The sequence below is a fragment of the Ursus maritimus genome, unplaced genomic scaffold (assembly GCF_017311325.1).
Source record: "Ursus maritimus isolate PB19 unplaced genomic scaffold, ASM1731132v1 scaffold_8, whole genome shotgun sequence".
Taxonomy (NCBI): Eukaryota; Metazoa; Chordata; class Mammalia; order Carnivora; family Ursidae; genus Ursus; species Ursus maritimus.
The window spans coordinates 43,608,027-43,625,743 of NW_024426996.1; the positions used below are offsets into that span (position 1 = coordinate 43,608,027).

General features: G+C 39.8%; 1 protein-coding gene across 3 annotated transcripts in view; it reads left to right on the forward strand.

Moving 5' to 3' along the window:
• Positions 1-17,717, forward strand: part of TEC (tec protein tyrosine kinase) — a 131,789-nt gene that overhangs the window by 48,312 nt on the left and 65,760 nt on the right. For all 3 annotated transcript variants that reach the window (XM_040625084.1, XM_040625083.1, XM_040625082.1), the window contains exon 2: positions 2,067-2,252. In XM_040625084.1, coding sequence (XP_040481018.1) covers positions 2,115-2,252 — 138 coding nt within the window. In that variant the 5' untranslated portion in view covers positions 2,067-2,114. The remainder of the gene's footprint in view (positions 1-2,066; positions 2,253-17,717) is intronic.

Sequence of the window (17,717 nt, forward strand, 5' to 3'; positions counted from 1 at the left end):
AGAGAGCACTCAAGCAGGGGCAGAGGGAGAGGGAGAAACAGACTGCCCTGCTGAACAGGGAGCCTGATGTGGGGCTCTATCCCAGGACCCTGCAATCATGACCTGAGCTGAAGGCAGACACTTAACCAGCTGAGCCACCCAGACGCCCCTAGGGAGAGAGAGTCTTAAACAGACTCTGTGCTGAGTGTGGAGCTGGTAGCAGGGCTTGATCACACAACCCTGAGATCATGACCTGAGCCAAATCCCAGAGTCGGATGCTCAACCCACTATGCCACCCAGAGGCCCCTCCGTAGGTGATTTTAATGTGCACTTAAGGTTGAGGACTTTTTCCTTAGGAGATTTAAATCTAGGTGAAAGTTAAAGACTGTACATTAATTGCTACAGGACATGGAAGACTATGATGAGCTCTATGATGAGTGATACAGAGATCATGGGTACATGAACTGGAAGGCATTTAATTAATTGGAGTCATCAGGAAAGTGTTCATCAAGGAAGTAAGTTTTGAGTTAGTGGACTTTTCATACCAACTATTTTGACTGGGTATGGACTATTTGAAGAGTAGTGGAAGGAAAGAGTGGATGATAGGTTGTAGCCAGATTGTGATTGTCCAGTGTTAATATGGGGATTTTTACTATCCTGCAGGTAGTAGGGAGGATTTTGAGGAGGAATCGAGGATTTCTGGTGAGTGAAATGGTATGATGCAAGGTGGTGTCTTTGAAGATTGATTCAATAGGAATGAGGAGTATGTTGTTTGAACAAAATGAGGCAAGAGCCTGTGGAAAGAAAGATCAGTTGGAGAGCTGCTACTATGGTCCAGATTATAAGGCTCTGAGCTGGGAAAAAGGCAGTGGAATTAAAAAAAATCATGATAGTAAACATTTGTGTAGAGTTTTCATAATGAGCAAGTTCTTTCCCACATCTCATTAAACCCCACAATAACCTTGGGGGTATTTATCTCCCTATTTTGTAAATGAATGAACTTATATACAGAGGTTAAATCTTTGTAAAGCGACCTTACAGAAATGGGGGACCTGACTGGATATGACAGATCAGTAATAGTGAGTTGCAGGGGTTCTTCCAAGGCATCAGGTTGGGTGTGGAAATGGTAGAATTCCTAGTGGCTAACTCAATGTCAAGGCTCTAGCTCTGCTCTCAGGTAACCTCTTATGTTCTTCACGTGACTTCCGTTACCACTATGGTTTGATGTGCAATGACTGTAAATGTGTGGTGAAGAACGGGGGAAAAAAAGGCTGTTGTCAATTCAATTTCTGTTAAATAAGAACCTTAATGTATTTTCTGAGTAGTTCGGGTTTTCGGATAGTTAAATTTGTTGAATTTTAGAAGGCTTAGTCCAGGTGTGGGGGATCCAGATACAGGGTTGAGGACCTTGTCCAGGTGGGTTCTTCCCTGAGTAGGTTAGTTGTGACCAGGTGGATTTCCTTTCCTCTTGTGGTTGAGACAGGAGCCATAGGAAACAGAACTATGGAGCATGGCATAGACGTTGGAGAACATCCTCATGACTGTGGTAACCAGGATGTTTGATCAAGATTACATCCTTATCAGAGCTGGAGATTGACTCATACCCACCACTGTGGTAATTCATTTTGTTCACAAGTCCACCGGGTCCATGTGCTCATCTGTTTTGTGTACTAGGATCCTGAGGCAATTTAAATACCAGCCTAAATCAGCCATGCAGGTGATGAAATGTACTTTTTCTTCTGAGATATTTGTTGCCCTGCAATTAGATAGCAGAAGAATGTGCCAGAAAAGTAAGGGATACTGGGGGAGGTACAAAGGAGTGACTCATCATCATGGCAAACCTTGATTAGATTTTCTTGTGAAATGCTGGGTTATGGAGAAACAAGGATGAGCCTGGGGATGAGGGAGGTTGAGCTTGTGTGCCCTGGGCAGTTTCAGTCCAGGTGCCTAGACTAACATTCATTAGCTCCAGCTGTGATGAGGGTAAATTCTATTTTGGTAATATGGAATGAGAACATCTTTGGAAAATTAAGAAGTCACATTTTATTTCAACTGTTTTTCATCTTTTTTTTTTTTTCTCACTTTAGAATACTGGGATCTTCAATGGCAGGAGACAGAGTGATCAGAAGACCGAGATGAATTTTAACACTATTCTAGAAGAAATTCTTATTAAAAGGTCACAGCAGAAAAAGAAGACATCGCCCTTAAACTACAAAGAGAGACTTTTTGTGCTAACAAAGTCCATGTTAACCTACTATGAGGGTCGAGCAGAGGTAGGAGACAATAAAATTTTACTTTGCTGCTTTCTATGGTGATAATATTTTATAATATTGTTCCCCCTCTGCCCCTCCCCCAATCTTATGGAATAAACTTTAGGCAAATGAAGTTAAGGTAATAATTTGTTATCATTGGGATCTGAATGATAAAGCTTAGAATATGGTGAGAAATTATTCACAAGTGTCTTGATTATGGTGTAATATATGGGTGTACATTTTATATCGCCAACTGAATTAATCTGTTCAAGAAAACAGATTTCCACATTGGTTTTAGATCCTTGTGGAATTCATTAAGTATACTGTAGACACATGGCTCCTTCCTATAAACTACTGTATTATGTATCAAAATCATCTTTAGCTCACACACACTGTGTCTGTGTCCATTGCTTTATGTGAATAGTTCTTCATCATTACATGGAGATTATTTAAAAGTGGTTAGTGATTTGGTGGATCCAGCACATTACTGAGGTTGACCTAAAGCAGAACTGTTCAATGTTTCTTGTGATACACAGCTACTGCCGAGTGCCTTTTAGGGGAGCAGGGAGAAGTGGCTTCTAACAAGCTCGTCAGCGAGCTTGTGGCATAGGGAGGGCATGTTGTCAGCCAGCTCCTGGCTTTTCAGTTGTCTTAGTCTCTGGTTTTCCCACCAGATGAGGCGTGTGAATGTAGAGTTGCCTCTGGCCAACCTTGTTTTCTCCTGACATCTTAGGAATGTGGCTTCTCGTCCTCCAGGTCCAGCCATGCCCCTCCCTACTCGAAATATTCTTGGATTCCAGGGAACGACTGGGGAGCGCGTTGCCCCTTGTTGACCACATGCTATTGTTTAGTTGGTTGCAGTGGGGCTTTTGGTGATCTTATTGTTTGGTTTTATTTAATTCTGCTTTTTTTTTTTAAAACCTAGAGTGCCTTCCGCAGAAATTGATTTACTTTTTTTGATTGATTGTCTTGCTTTTGTTTTTGTTTTTTTACTACCGCTGATTTCTCTGTGTTTTTTTCCCCAATTCGGCGAGAATGGCATCATTGATTCTCTCTGGTTGTCCTTAATTCTATTAATTTCTGCTGTGGCTTGTCATGAGACTTACAGAATTCAGCAGGTTTATGTAATTTAGGACTAGAGTCCTTTATCCACTGTCCTAAATCCCTGAAATGCTGAAAACCCAAACTGGAAAAACTCTTTTAGTTGTAAAACTTGGCCTGAGATGAAGCTATTTTTGGCCTTAATATATCCTAGTCACTGTGACTTTTTTTTTTTTGGCATGTGTGTATGCAGAAATATTAGTGTGTTTATTTATGTGGGGCTGTCTCAGTACCTCCTGTGAGAGTGTGTCTGTGTATGTATATATGTACACACACACATATATATGTGCTATATTTACTTTATTAAATCTGAAAAATTTGGAGTTCCAAATGGGTTTCAGGTAAGACCAGAAATAGGAATTATTTTAAAATCTAAAATAGATTTTAAGGGAAAACAATACATTTTTGCTGTATGGTAATTATTTTTTGTAATTTGAATTTAATATAGTAAGTCTAAGGAAAGAACAGAAATATTACCATGAAAGTGGTAAAACGTGGTAGTTTCTTAACCAAAAAAAGCCTCGGAAACCGATATTATCTGCTTAGAGATCTGGACTGATACAATTGAAATATGCTGCAATTGTTAGGTCACTTTGAAGATGGTAAATATACAAAGTTTAAAATGCCCTAATTGTTTTAGATTAAGTGGAATAAAGAGAACAGTGGGACCCCTTTTTATTTCCGAATCTGGCCCACTGTCTTGCCTGGGAGCAGCCTCAACCACTCTGAGGACCACAAAGGACAGAAGGAGGAGGTTGTCACAACACATAAATACCCAGCTCCGGACTCTTAGCATCAGGGTCCACCTCCTTTCTGGCTGCCGATTGGCCCATGAGCCTCGTCCTGCTTTCATTCCCACTCCTGCAATGATCCCTCCTGGATTCTTTTCTTAGGGACAGACATTCATTAACACATTTAGGACTTTCAGCTTGAAATGTGGTTGCAGATTTGTTTGCCTCTCACAGTTAAAAATAAATCGTTGTCCATAATAAAAAGTTGGGAATTTTAAGATAAGAATCTGAATTTTTGTAAAAATAAAAGTCTGACCATACTGGGCTGAGTTCCTGCCTGACAACTCTCCGCCTGGCTTCTAAGTAAGCCCAGTAGCACCCCATTATCATGTTTCTTCCCTGTGTCAGTTAATATGCTTTGTTCTCTGTTTTCCATGGACGAACATTCCGGTTTCCATATCCCCAGCCCCAGAAGCTCTGATCCAAAAAGAGCTGTGATGTGGGTAACTCAAAAGAATCATTAGATATTTGAAATATAATATTTTGTTAAAAATGTAAGACTAGAGGTAGATTAGAAAAACCATGGGGGCACTCAGGGGTTAGAATAAATAGCCCTAGAGATATTTATTTTAGTTGTTCATAGTTCTGTTTTTAAAAGAAAAACTGTGGGCAGGTTATCGATTGATCTAATCACTATGATTCTAGTGTCTTCATGGCAATTAAGTGCCATTAATGCTTTATTAAAACTCTCAGTTAATCATAATGTGACTCAGACATCCATCCTCCTCTGGTTGTCTGAACCCCAGCTCCTTCAACATGATGGCAACAAGCATTTCTTCCTATTAAATACAGTTTATTGTGCTTTTCAAAGTATGCTAAGGAACTCTGTTTTAGATGATGAGAAATTCAGTCAAGCTGTTTCTTCCAAGTCTGGTATTTGCAAAGTTGTGTTTCGGTTTCTGCTGTGGGCCATTCTTTCACTTGTCCTCCTTGCTCTTTCAGCCCTCAATTAGCTCATGTTTCTGCATATTTTAATGAACTGATAAGAGATCTTCCTGGCATTGATGTTGTTTGATCTTACTCAGAATAACACACGAAACACAGGACCTCAGGTGTTTCGTAAGTGATCTTGTTCTCTGGTCAGGGAAATAAATGACGTGTGGGTTAGACCCCCTGACACGCCAGGGGAAGCTCCATGTGGAATTGAGATGGAATTCAGGGAAGAGCAGGGCTGGAGCTTAATCAGGAAAAAGGTCTATTAAATAATGGTGAGAAAACAAGGAGTGGAGAGATTTCTAGATGGTGAGATTTGGAATAAAAAAAATTCAAGTATTGTGTAAATCTACAGTTATCATTAGATAAGAAACCAGGAACTTTTTGTTTTTTATTTATTTTTTTAAGAAGATTTTATTTATTTATTTGACAGAAGGAGAGAGAGAGAGAGAGAGCGGAAGCAAGGGGAATGGGAGAGGGAGAAGCAGGCTCCTGGGATCCTGGGTCAGGACCCTGGGATCATGACCTGAGCCAAAGGCAGACTCTGCTTAACCAACTGAGACACCCAGGTGCCAGAAACTTTTTGTAATTGGACTTTGGTGCTACTGATTTGGTTCATTTGTTGTCTGTAGTACTGCTCCAGTATAGAAACTGGCAAATAGTGTAAAAAGTTGAGGAGTAGGGAGACTGGTTTTGTCAGGGATCCCCAAGGTTGTCCCCAGGTTTGGTAATTCACTAGGAGAACTCACAGCACTTGGCATCTAGTTATCTATATGGCTGTGATTTGTGACCATGAAGGAGACAGAACTAAATTAGTAAAGGGAAAATGCACATGGGGCAAATCTATAGGAAACCAGGCACAAGCTTGCAAGAGCCTTTTCTCAGTGGAGTCTTCAAAGGGTGTGCAAAATTCTTCTAGCATTCAATTGTGACAATTATGAAATGTTGTCTACCAGGGAAGCACATTAGAGACTCAGCACCCAAGGTTTTTGTTGGAGGCTGGCCACATAAGCACCTTCTCTCTGTCATGTACCAAAATTCCAGACTCCAGGAGGTAAATATGTGTTCAGCATAAACCATATTATTTGTACAAATAGCTTAAGCACAATGAGCTCTTTTTATCAGTGCTGGAAATAGTAGGATCCTCTCAAAGTCCAAGTTCCCAGATGCCAGTCAAGGGTCAGCCTGGTAAGCAGGCCTTTCTCAGGTAGCAGTCTCTTAGGACCATTGTCTGCACATTAGTGTAGTAATAGTGACACAAATTATTGAGTATCACATACAGGCCAGGCACTGTGCTAAGTACTTTACATACATTATTTCCTTTATTCTTCAAAACAAATGTCTTATTAGTGCCCCCACTTAAAAAATGAGTGATGCCAGGCTTAGAAGGTTTTAAAAACTTGTACAAGGTCATTCGCTAGTGAATTGCAAGGCTATCTCTTTAAAGCCTATCTCTGAAACAACCTTGATATTCTGGGGAAAATTAGGAAAAAGTCTATTAGATTTCTCTGTAACACAGATAAAGCTTTATTTTAAAGCTTTTGAGAATACTTTTTAAAGATTTTATTTATTTATTTGTTTAGAGCAAGGGGGGAGGGGTGTAGTGAGAAGGAGAGAGAGAATCTCAAGCTGACTCCACACTGAGGACGGAGCCCAACGTGGGGCTCAATCTTATGACCCTGAGATCGTGACCTGAGCTGAAATCACCAACTGAGCCACCCAGGTGCCTCAAGAATGTTTTTACTTACTACTTTCAGTTATGATTTTTTTTTTTTAATTTTCTTTTTAGTAGAAGAAAATTAGCACTAGGCAGGGTTTTTGTCCTGGCTCTGCCATTACATAATTGGATTTTATAAAACAGTATTCTTCTACCCATTTATCTCTTTACACTCTTAACTCCTCCTTTGTCATTTCTATTTCAACCCAGCACACCTCTGATCTTTTACCTCATGCCGTGAATTCTCCTTCCTTCAGTTACAACTTTATTATAGTTCCCAACTCCACTCTCTTGATGGGTGACTTTCCTATTTGATTCTACCCTTGGACCTTAATGTTTTATTTAGCAGGCATCATGGGTATATTTAAAACGTGTAGCTTTGTATCTTCTCTAGGACCAAGTAAAAACTCCTTAGCTTGGAGTACAAAGTATGTGATGCCATTTTTCCTTGTCTTCCCTCTTTCCTTCCTCCACCTGCTGCTGTGTCTTCGACCTACAGTTGCTCTTTCACGTTGTGCCTTTCTTAATATTGTTTGGTCTACTTGGAGTGATACATTCCTCTACCAGCCCACAAGGGTCCATCTGTCCATCCCACTATCTATTTTATACATCAAAAATATGTTGAGTACCTAGCAAATACCCATCTTTTCTTTTCTTTTTTTTTTTTTTAATTTTATTTATTTATTCTTGAGAGTGCGCACGCGCACACACAAGCAGGGGAAGTGGCAGGCAGAGGGAGAGGGAGAAGCAGGCTTCCTGCTGAGCAGGGAGCCCAAGGTGAGACTATCCCATGACCCTGGGATCATGACCTGAGCTGAAGGTAGACGCTTAACTGACTAAGCCACCCAGGCGCCCAATACTCATCTTTTCTAACTCACCTCAGTGCCTACCTTCTCTGAAGGCTTTCCTGTATCCCTCCCACCAAAGGTAGAATCCCTACCCCACCTCAGTCCCCTGCACCCTATACATATTTTTGTTGCTGGCATCTTGGTTACCTGCCTTTATTTACATATCTGTGTCCCCCATTGGACTTTAAGCTCTTTGAGGTCATGTCTCATTGCTTTTCCATCTTTGTATTTCTGAGGGTCTAGAGCAGAGCTTGAGTACTCAGTACCAGCTGGAAGAATCAAAGGAGGGATGGGCAAGCCTCAACCTTTAGAAGCAGGCAGGACAGGTTTATCTTAAACATATATCGTGAACAACCAGAAAGGTTGTCACACTGCTCCTGTGTAGCAGAGTCGGTATCTGAGTCTCTCCTATTACGCCATGCATGCTTCTCTTGTTTTATTCAAACATCCTTTGTAATGTGATGCTTGGAATTTTATTTTTCACCCAGGTTAACTGTCAGGATGGTGGAGGCAATCAGTTATAAGTATAATCATGCCTGTTTCTTGAATACCCTGATCAACCTCCCATATTTCCGTCTTTTGGGTCATATAGGGTTGTTCGCTTGACCAACCCTGGGAACCTGGGGACTATTAGTAATAGAGGGATAAGAGCCTATTAAGGCTCTGAGATGATGCGATGTTTGTGCTTTAGTTATTTATCTTTAGACTAAGTAGACCTCCCAGTGGGAAGCATAGCTTTACAGGGCCCTTCTAATCACTGCCTCAACATGTAAAACTTCCAGCACTTCTTCGGATTCTGGGGAGTGGGTGTGGAGTGGAAAAAATAGTTTCTTTTACAGGTCAGTTGGAAGCATTTACATCAGACTTTAGAGGTTACCAGGTAGTTCACCAGCTTGGAAAAGTGGGATGGCTCTAAATACCCCACAGACAGTATAGTGGTTAGTATACCAGGGTGTTTTTTTGGCTCTGAAAATGCTCAACTATATTATCCCATGAAAACTCATTTTCTTATTGGAGTTGAGTTTCTTTGTTTCTGAAAGTAGGTTGTATCAGCTCCTTGTCTTGTGCCTCAGTTTCCTTTCTCATGTTTCTTCTATCACTTCTCATTCATATCTGTTTTCTTACCGACTGTCCTGGATCTGAGTTTCATCATTAGTCACGTTAAAGAGCCAGGATGCAGGTCTGAAGTCCTAGGATCTGCTTTACCCCCTTAATTTGCCAAATTAATCTATTTTTATATACTAATATTCACTTTTTTTTTTTTCTCTAGGAGGTGGAAACCTATTTAAGACAGAAGCAGGGAGAATACCATTCCTAAAATTTTCTGGCTTTTTATTTTGCGGTAGTTTCAACTTACAAGAAAGTTGGAAGAATAGTATAAGGAACTCCCAAGTAACCTTTACTCAGATTCACAAATTGCCTCTAGTTGCCCCATTTGCTCTGTCATCTTGGTCTCTGTCTTTCTCTTTAATTGCGTGTTGTTTTCTGAACCATTTGAGAGAAAGTTGTAGACATTGCCCCTTTTACCATTTGAAAGATCTCTGTGTATTGTCTAGGACAAGGGCATTCTTTTTTCTAAGCACAGTATGATGATCAATGTCAGGACCGTTAACACTAATACAACACTATTATCAAATCTGGGGTCCATGGTAAAATTTCATTCATCATGCCACTGGTGACTTCATAGCTATTTCTCAACCTCCTCCCTTTGCCAAGCCTGGGATCTAATCCCAGGTGATGTATTGCATTTGGTTGGTCAAGACATAAAGTTTTTTAATGTCCATGGTGCAAGGAGGAGAAATGTGTGGAAGAGATGCTGTTTTTTGTTACGTACTATAAAATGCCAACTATCTTAAGAATATTCAGTGATTGTGTGTGCATGTCCACAAACGTGAAATCAGATTTAAAAACCGTTATAGTCTGTTCTTCTCTCATTCTCATGGTCATCATTAGAAGCTGAAGATGCCCCTCCTGCCAAAGAAATTATTTTAGTCTGGTCCACTAGGATGAGTAAAAGTCACGTATTCCTGTTTCCATATCCTCCTCCCACCTTCAGTTTTAAGTTTTTCTTCTTCCGTGTTAAAACAGTTGCTGGGCACATGAATATGTTCTGAAGAACAGTACAGTATCAGTAATTACTAGTAAACGAAGAGGGCATTTAATCAAAGGTTTAGTCCTCATGCTACTTACAAATAGAAATAATAAAAATAGTTTAGATCTTGCAAAACACTCCTGGATCTGGCTATGATAGCTGTGTTTTCTTCATTGATTATTTGTATTATGATGAGACAAAGAGTATAAGGAAAATCAGTATTTTTGGTCAGAAATGGTATTACCTAGTGTTTATTTGCAAGACTTAGCTCTCAGTGGGGTGCCTGGGTGGCACAGTTGGTTAAGTGTCTGACTCTTGGTTTCAGCTCGTTATATCTCGGGGTCACTGGATCGAGCCCCGCGCTGGCTCAGCACAGCATCTGTTGGAGATTCTCTCTCTCCCTCCCTCCCCCTCTGCCCTTCCTTCACCATGCAAGCTCTTTCTCTCTTTAAAATAAAGAAATCTTAAAGAAAAAAGACTTAGCTCTCAGCAATTTTTAGTGATATCAAAAAGTCAAATTTCCCTCAAAGTTTTATTTAGCAATTTTCCCACTGAATATATTCAAAAGACTGTGTCATAGGCGCTGAAGGGAGTTAGGAAAAGACCAGTTCTCAGAATGTTTGGAAATGGCATCACAGTTGAAATAAACATAGTGTTTCTCCTTACTTTTGTTTTCCCACCTGTCTATCTTGAAAGAAACTTCTCTGAATTGGAAATGTGTGAAACTTCTTGCAGTTTTTGAAAAAAAGAACTATGTTTGACATCATGATTTTTGTAACATGCAAGTTTTATTTTTCTCTGTTGCATCATGAACTATTGGGTTGGGGATTCTTAGAAGTCTTTGAAGCTACTTCTGTAATTAGTAGTTTCTAGTAAGTGTTTGTTGGTGAAGATAGGTATGACAGCACTTATCCTGAGGGACACTTAAAGAGAACAAACTATATGTGTGGAGGAAGCTTTGGTGGCCAAAGTGTAGATTCTATGGATTTTAGGGGGTGGTGAAGGTTGGGGAAGGGTTGGAGGCCTCCACTTGGCCAAGAGTTGGAGTATGAGCAATGTTGAGCAGGGAGTGCCCATTCCATACAGTGGGAGCAGCATGTGCAAAGGCCCTGGAGTATAAGGGGATTTGGTGTGTTTGTGGAATGTTCCATTCTAGACCTATATAGATTTCTGTAACTGACAATTACCCATACAAGGTGATAATTGATTTGTTAGTAATAAAGAAGAATTGTACAATTTTATTTTATTTTTTTAGAATTATACAATTTTAGAGCTTGAAGGTATTATAAAGAATGACCCTCAAGTTTTTCACTTGTGGGAACTGAGGGTAAGATGACAGTCTGCTCGAGTTCACCCAGTAAGCTGATTGCTAAACCTGGACCACAACTCAGACCTGAATGTTCCTGAGTTAGCCTCTGATTGTACTGCCTTAGTTCTGGGAAGGATGCGTTTGGGTTGCCCAAGTAGGTAAGAGCACTGACACAATGGGTACAATATAGTTATTCACAGAACAGACACCTTCTGTGACTGTTCGGGCACCTTTGCTTAAAAATACTGATCACTTCTCTGCCTTTGCAGCTTTGCTCTTGTTGCACATAATAGTTTCCTTCCCTTTATCTCTAGTCCTCCCCTCTCCCTGCATATCGGTTATAAGTGTCTTGCCCTTTTAAAATTACTGTTAAATTTATTTGTATTTTTATTATTATAGTCTTTTTTTCCCCCTCATGAACTACGTAATAATCTCCTTGAGGGCAAAGTTTGTTGCCTCATAATTAAAACATATCACACAATGCCTTGCACCCATTAGGTTCTCAAAAAAGTTTTTGTTGGCAATAATTATGATGGAGGTGGTCAGTTAGTGTTTTGGGGAAGCAAAAAGATATTTAGGGACATTGTGATAGTTACTTCTCACACGACTTTGTTTCTTTTCTTTCTTTCTTTTTTTTTTTTTTAAGGAGGTGCATTATTTAGAAACAGTTTAGAAACAAAACTGCCTTCTTATTTGGTATTTATTAGTGTTATCCTCTACCCCAAACTAAAATGTGGACATTATTTTAAACAACTAGAGCTTGGACTCTCAGAAGAAAACCTACAGCAATTTGAGAAAGTGAAACTGCATGTTGAGCTGTTTCTGGGTTGTTTAGGACATGCTAAGTCTTAGCCATTGGTTGATGCTGGTCAGGTGCACATAGAGAACTATCTGACGGGAGCTTAGAAACACCTGTGTTATTCAGCAATTGATTCTATTAGGAGAACTCCTGCCATTATTGGCCTTTAGGTTTTGTGAATACACAGTACTTCTAAGATAAAATATTAAAGTTTGCTGATTACTACTTCAGATAATTAAAACATTGTTATAGTCTTATTACTGAAGCTCATTTACCTTTTCAATTATTTTTTTAAAGATTTTATTTATTTATTTGACAGAGATAGTGACAGCCAGCGAGAGAGGGAACACAAGCAGGGGGAGTGGGAGAGGAAGAAGCAGGCTCACAGCAGAGGAGCTTGATGTGGGGCTCGATCCCATAACGCCGGGATCACGCCCTGAGCTGAAGGCAGACGCTTAACCGCTGTGCCACCCAGGCACCCCTACCTTTTTAATTTTTAATCATAGAGAATTGACTATAATACTTGCATGATTCCATGTTACTAAACACCTAAAATGAAAAATTGCACCAAATATAGTTGTTTGTTAAATAAAATTCAGTGAGGGGCACCTGGGTGGCCCAGTGGTCAAGCGTCTGCCTTTCGCTCAGGGCATGATCCTGGCGTTCTGGGATCGAGCCCCACATCAGGGTCCTCCGCTGGGAGCCTGCTTCTTCCTCTTCCACTCCCCCTGCTTGTGTTCCCTCTCTCGCTGGCTGTCTCTCTCTTTGTCGAATGAATAAATAAAATCTTAAAAAAAATAAAATAAATAAAATTCAATGAGTAAGTAAGAGACTTAAATGAAATGTCTAGTAATTTTTAATAGATTGTGGGAAGGGAATTCCCCTTTGCCCTGATTATCCTAGTTGTATGAGAAAACTTTTTTCCATTCTCTCTTTATTCCACATAACCACATAGGTATAGCTGTTCCTTAATTTTATTTGCTACAGCAAAAAGGAACATGGATAGGTATAATTCCCTGCTCATGAGATTGTAAACTGAATTTTTCTCATTTTAGAGGAATGTGTACATTATATATCTATACATATCTATATATATCTATATATATCTATATATCTGCATATTTATGAATTATATATAGAATTATATGTTATAGAATTTATAAATCATAAACACTTATGGATTTATGAAATTATTTAAATATATATTAATATGTTGTTTATATATTTCCTGGCAGAAGAGAGGCCATAAGTCCATACGCTTTTATTTGTTATGTAGGACTCACATCACTTGTTTTAGTTTATTCATTATTTGTACAACAAAGACTTACTGAGTATGTATAGTATGCTAGAGATGGAGGAATTAAAAGATGCATGATTCTGGCTTTCTTAAGCTTATAGTCTGGTTAAGCTCTAGTTCTACTTTTATAAGTTCATGATGACACATTTTCTTATGCTGGATTGCTCTACTGTGGAGCTGGAGTTCTCATCCTTGTGTTCCACGGTTGTATGACTCTTTTTTTTTTTTTTAAGATTTTATTTATTTATTTGACAGAGAGAGACAGCCAGTGAGAGAGGGAACACAGCAGGGGGAGTGGGAGAGGAAGAAGCAGGCTCCTAGTGGAGAAGCCTGATGTGGGACTGGATCCCAGAACGCTGGGATCATGCTCTGAGCCGAAGGCAGACGCCTAACAACTGCGCCACTCAAGCGCCCCTTGCCTGTGACTCTTGAACTTGACTTGCCCTTGGGTTTCCACGTGTAAATGGGTGGTTGCACATACAGGATTTCAAGGTTTCCTTCTGTTCTTCAATTTTACTTAGTTTAGATTTCACAAAAGTACAGGGGTTTTGCATGCATACTTGCAATGCTTTGTTCTCTGTAATATCTCCGTAAAGTGTATCTGACGATAACCAACACATTTATCCACCATATATTTTACAAGTGAAGAAACTGGGGGACAAAGTCAGCTCATCTCTGAATTGACATCTCCTTTGACTAGGTGAACTAAGATGTCTTATCTTTCTGGCGAACGTGCTATCTGTTAAACCGCATTGTGCTACTGACCGCAAAGGGGGACTTCCTTAAACATAACTCCACTGACCACCTGTATACATAGTTTCCTTCCTCCTTCCCTGCTTTGGCTTTATGTATCAGACCTTTAAAAGGGAGTTCTTTTAACATTGTTGATTTGTGTTTCTTTTTTCCTCACTGCCCTCCTGGGAGGTGGTGGGAGTCCTAGGCTTGCAAGTAAATTTGAGTTTGTGGAAGAGAGACCTACGTGAAGAAAATATTTCTGGGAGTGGTTATATGAAAGAGGTTGAAAAGGGTTATACTTAGATGGTAACTCTTAAGGACTTTAAAGTGGGTTTGGTTAAATAGTTCATTTCAGAAATACTTGAAATCATTCTTCACAGAAAAAACTCAAAAATAACTCAACATGAATTTATTCACGTTCATAGTCAATCCCAACAGGAGAGACCAGTGTCACAGTTGATAAGGACCCCCTATAAATCTTCTATAATATATTATTAACTTTCCTTAGCATTTTTTACAAGAGTAAAATAAACAGAATTTTTGGGTTAGTTCAGCCCTGACTAGGATTGATTATAGCACATCATCAAGATAAATGGTAGAATTTGAATTTTCTTGGAAAAAGATGAGTAGCTTTATGCTAAAGATCCAATAGGTAATTCAGATTTTTTTTTTAAAAACACAGTCATTCCTTTATTTTCAGATGTCACATTTAATCACTTTTTAAGGATAGAGGTTGTGACTGAAATATCTGCAGGAAACAAAACCAACATCCACTGGATGAAATAGTGTATTTCCTGAGGTTCTGGAATTGGTTATCAGCAATTTTCTGTTCCCTCTTAATTATAGGGAACTTCAGTCGTGGTTTACAGCCCATTTCCCAATTAATAGAATTTCTGTGCATTCAAGAGTGAGAGATTAAGACTATGGACTCTGGAGCCAGATTACCTGGGTTTAAATCCTAAATTTATTACTTTTTAGCTGCATGACCTTGGACAAGTTACCTAAACTCTATGCCTCGTTTTCCTCATCTTCAAACTGGGGAGAAGGTAGTACCTCCCTCACAGGTTTTGATGAGGAGTGAATGGATCACTATATGGGAAGTGGTCAGGACAGCTCCTGGCATACAGTAAGTGCCATATAATCACCAGCAGTTGCTGTAATAGCTATACACACGAGGTACGTTTCATGGCCACCCACTTTTGTCTTTTTTTGTCTGCGTTTCAGGATTTTGGCTCTTGCCTCTGGCTTTTCCCATCTAGACATTGTTGGAATAAGCATAACTGTGTCATTCTCCTAGTATCACAAGGGATCCACTCTCTAAATCGATCTCTGTTGCTTGCAGTCTGTTGCATTTTGGGGTTTGTGGTAACTGGTGGAAATGCATACCTCAGAGTAGGGCTGTTTCACATTCCAGGCATCTCTGAGCCTGTGTTGGTAGAACTCTCAGAGGGGACCCTGTGCTGTGAATGTTTTCCTCTGGACCTTTGTCAGTGGAGCACGGGGCAGGGTACTGGTTGTGGGAAATGTGCTGTTCCTTCACTTTGACATTTTCATTCACCAGAGGTGCATCTACTGTGAAGTGAAAGAAAAGTAAGCTTAGAGATGTAATTCCAGAGCCCTTTCTCAGGTTCCTGGAAGGACCCTAGCAGTTTTGTATTCATAATTTTGCACTGAAAAAAAGAGAGCCTTCTTCTTAAAGTGTATAAGCTTTAGGCCACTCAAAACCTGGATCCGTTTCTGCAGAGCACGGAAGACTTGATTTGTTCTAATATCTGACAATGTCTATAAATTCTGCCAGTGAGATATCCGCAGGCATCTCCACTGTACAATACCTAAGAAACAAGCACATTTCTAATATGTTCTTAAAAGTCTTCCTTTCAAGAGAAAAGTGATATGTCTGCTTCTGTTACATTTATTTCTCTTTAATACTTTGAGAGTTGTTTTTAGACGTACGAGACTTTTCGTGTTAAATGAATTCCCGAGTGTTTGATGGTTAGAACTACTCTTGTGAATAGGGTTTCATAGTATGTTTGTTCTAATTAGGTATTGTTAATATGTAGTCAAGCTCTTGATCTTTACAAATCTATTGTGTAATCGGCCAGTATACTAAGCTATTTCTAAATATGACATAGAGGCACAACTTTCTCTTACCAGCTTTGCTAGAAAAGGGTTATTTTCTATTAAATTTAATCCAAATCATGAGACGAAAACAATTTTTAAAAAGTTAACAAAAATAAAAGCATTTGAAATTGGAAGTAGGAATATACAAAAGGGTGGGGTTAAATTTTTCTTTACTGAGCAAGTTAGAAACTGTGTGCTGGAGGGAAGTATTCATGGGGGGAGGTAGAAGAACGTACACAACCAGGAACGGTGAACTTTCTGAATCGACTGAAATATAAAATTTAAAAGCACAGAAATCTAGATTTATAACTCATAATCACTACCAGTTGGTGGGGTAATAAGGTTCAAACCCAGGCCATTTGACTTGGAAGTTCCCTAGATACCGCTACCCTACTTTTCCAGAAAAAAAAAAAAATCTTTTTACTTGAATCAATTAATTTAACAAAAATATTTTAAGTGCCTATTTAGTGGTAGATGCTGTTCTAGGCTCTGAGGACACAGAGAGTATATAAAGCAAATGTCCTGTTCTCATGGACTTACATTTTAGAGGAGAAAGACAAGACAGCATACAGATAAGCCAATACGTATCTCCCACTTTGTTTGTTTTTTTGGTTTGTCTGCTTGTTTTTGGGTTTTTTTGGTAGGTGGTGGGGGGCGGGGAATGGAGATCTTAGGAAGAACAAGGCAAGCCATCTGGAAACCCCAGGGGAGGGGAAGCCAGGAATGCAAGGCCTCAAGAGGGGCAGCAAGTGCTTTCTTATCAAGGAACGGCAGAGAGGCCAAGGGGCTGGAATGGAAGGGGGAAAAGGGTGAGTTGGGGTGTGGTGGGGGAGGAGGCCGGAGACCTGGGCAAGATCACGCATGGATGGCTTTGTGGGCCACGGAAAAGACTTTGGATTTTTTTTTTTTTTAATGTGATAGGAAGATTTTAGAGGGTTATGAGTGGGTAGTGACAAAATTTGGCCCTTGCCCATCAAGACACCGGGGCGCAGTGGAACATGAAATGGCAGGGGAAGGTTTAAGGTTTAGTTTTGGCTCCCCTAGCCAGTTTGACCTTGGGGAGGTCGTTAATCCAGTCAGTGCCCCAGTTTCTACCTTAAAATGACGAAATTGGATTTATGTAATTCACCTTTTCATCTTTTCATTCACCATTTCATCTTTTTCATGGCCACATATGATTCTTAGATCTTAAAATAGTTATTAAGTGTCCACATATACTGGCAGTGGTTATTGGCTATGGGGAAGAGGAGACCCTCCCCTCCCTACTTTCTGCTCAGACTTTGGAACTTCCCTGTTCTCAGCCCTGAGCTTCACCCCTGCCTCTGAGAAGCCATGTTCTGGCGTGTGGATAGTGGTGTTTCACTGTTTTTTCAACCTGCATTTCTCTGATTACTACAGAGGATGTACAAGTGTGCGCATTTTCAGTGTCCATTGGCATTTACTTTCTGTTGAAATGCCCATTTAGATATTTTTCCTCCTTTTTTTCTCTTTTTTTAAAAAAGATTTTATTTATTTATTTATTTATTTATTTATTTATTTATTTATTTGTCAGAGAGAGAGAGAGCGCGCGCGTGCACAGGCAGGGGAGTAGCAGGCAGAGGGAGAAGCACACTCCCTGCTGAGTAAGGAGCCCGGAGTGGGTCTCGATCCGAACACCCTGGGATCATCATAACTGACTGAGCCACCCAGGCATCCCCCTCCTTTTTCCAGTTAGGTTTTCTGCTCTTTCTTATTTATTTTTAA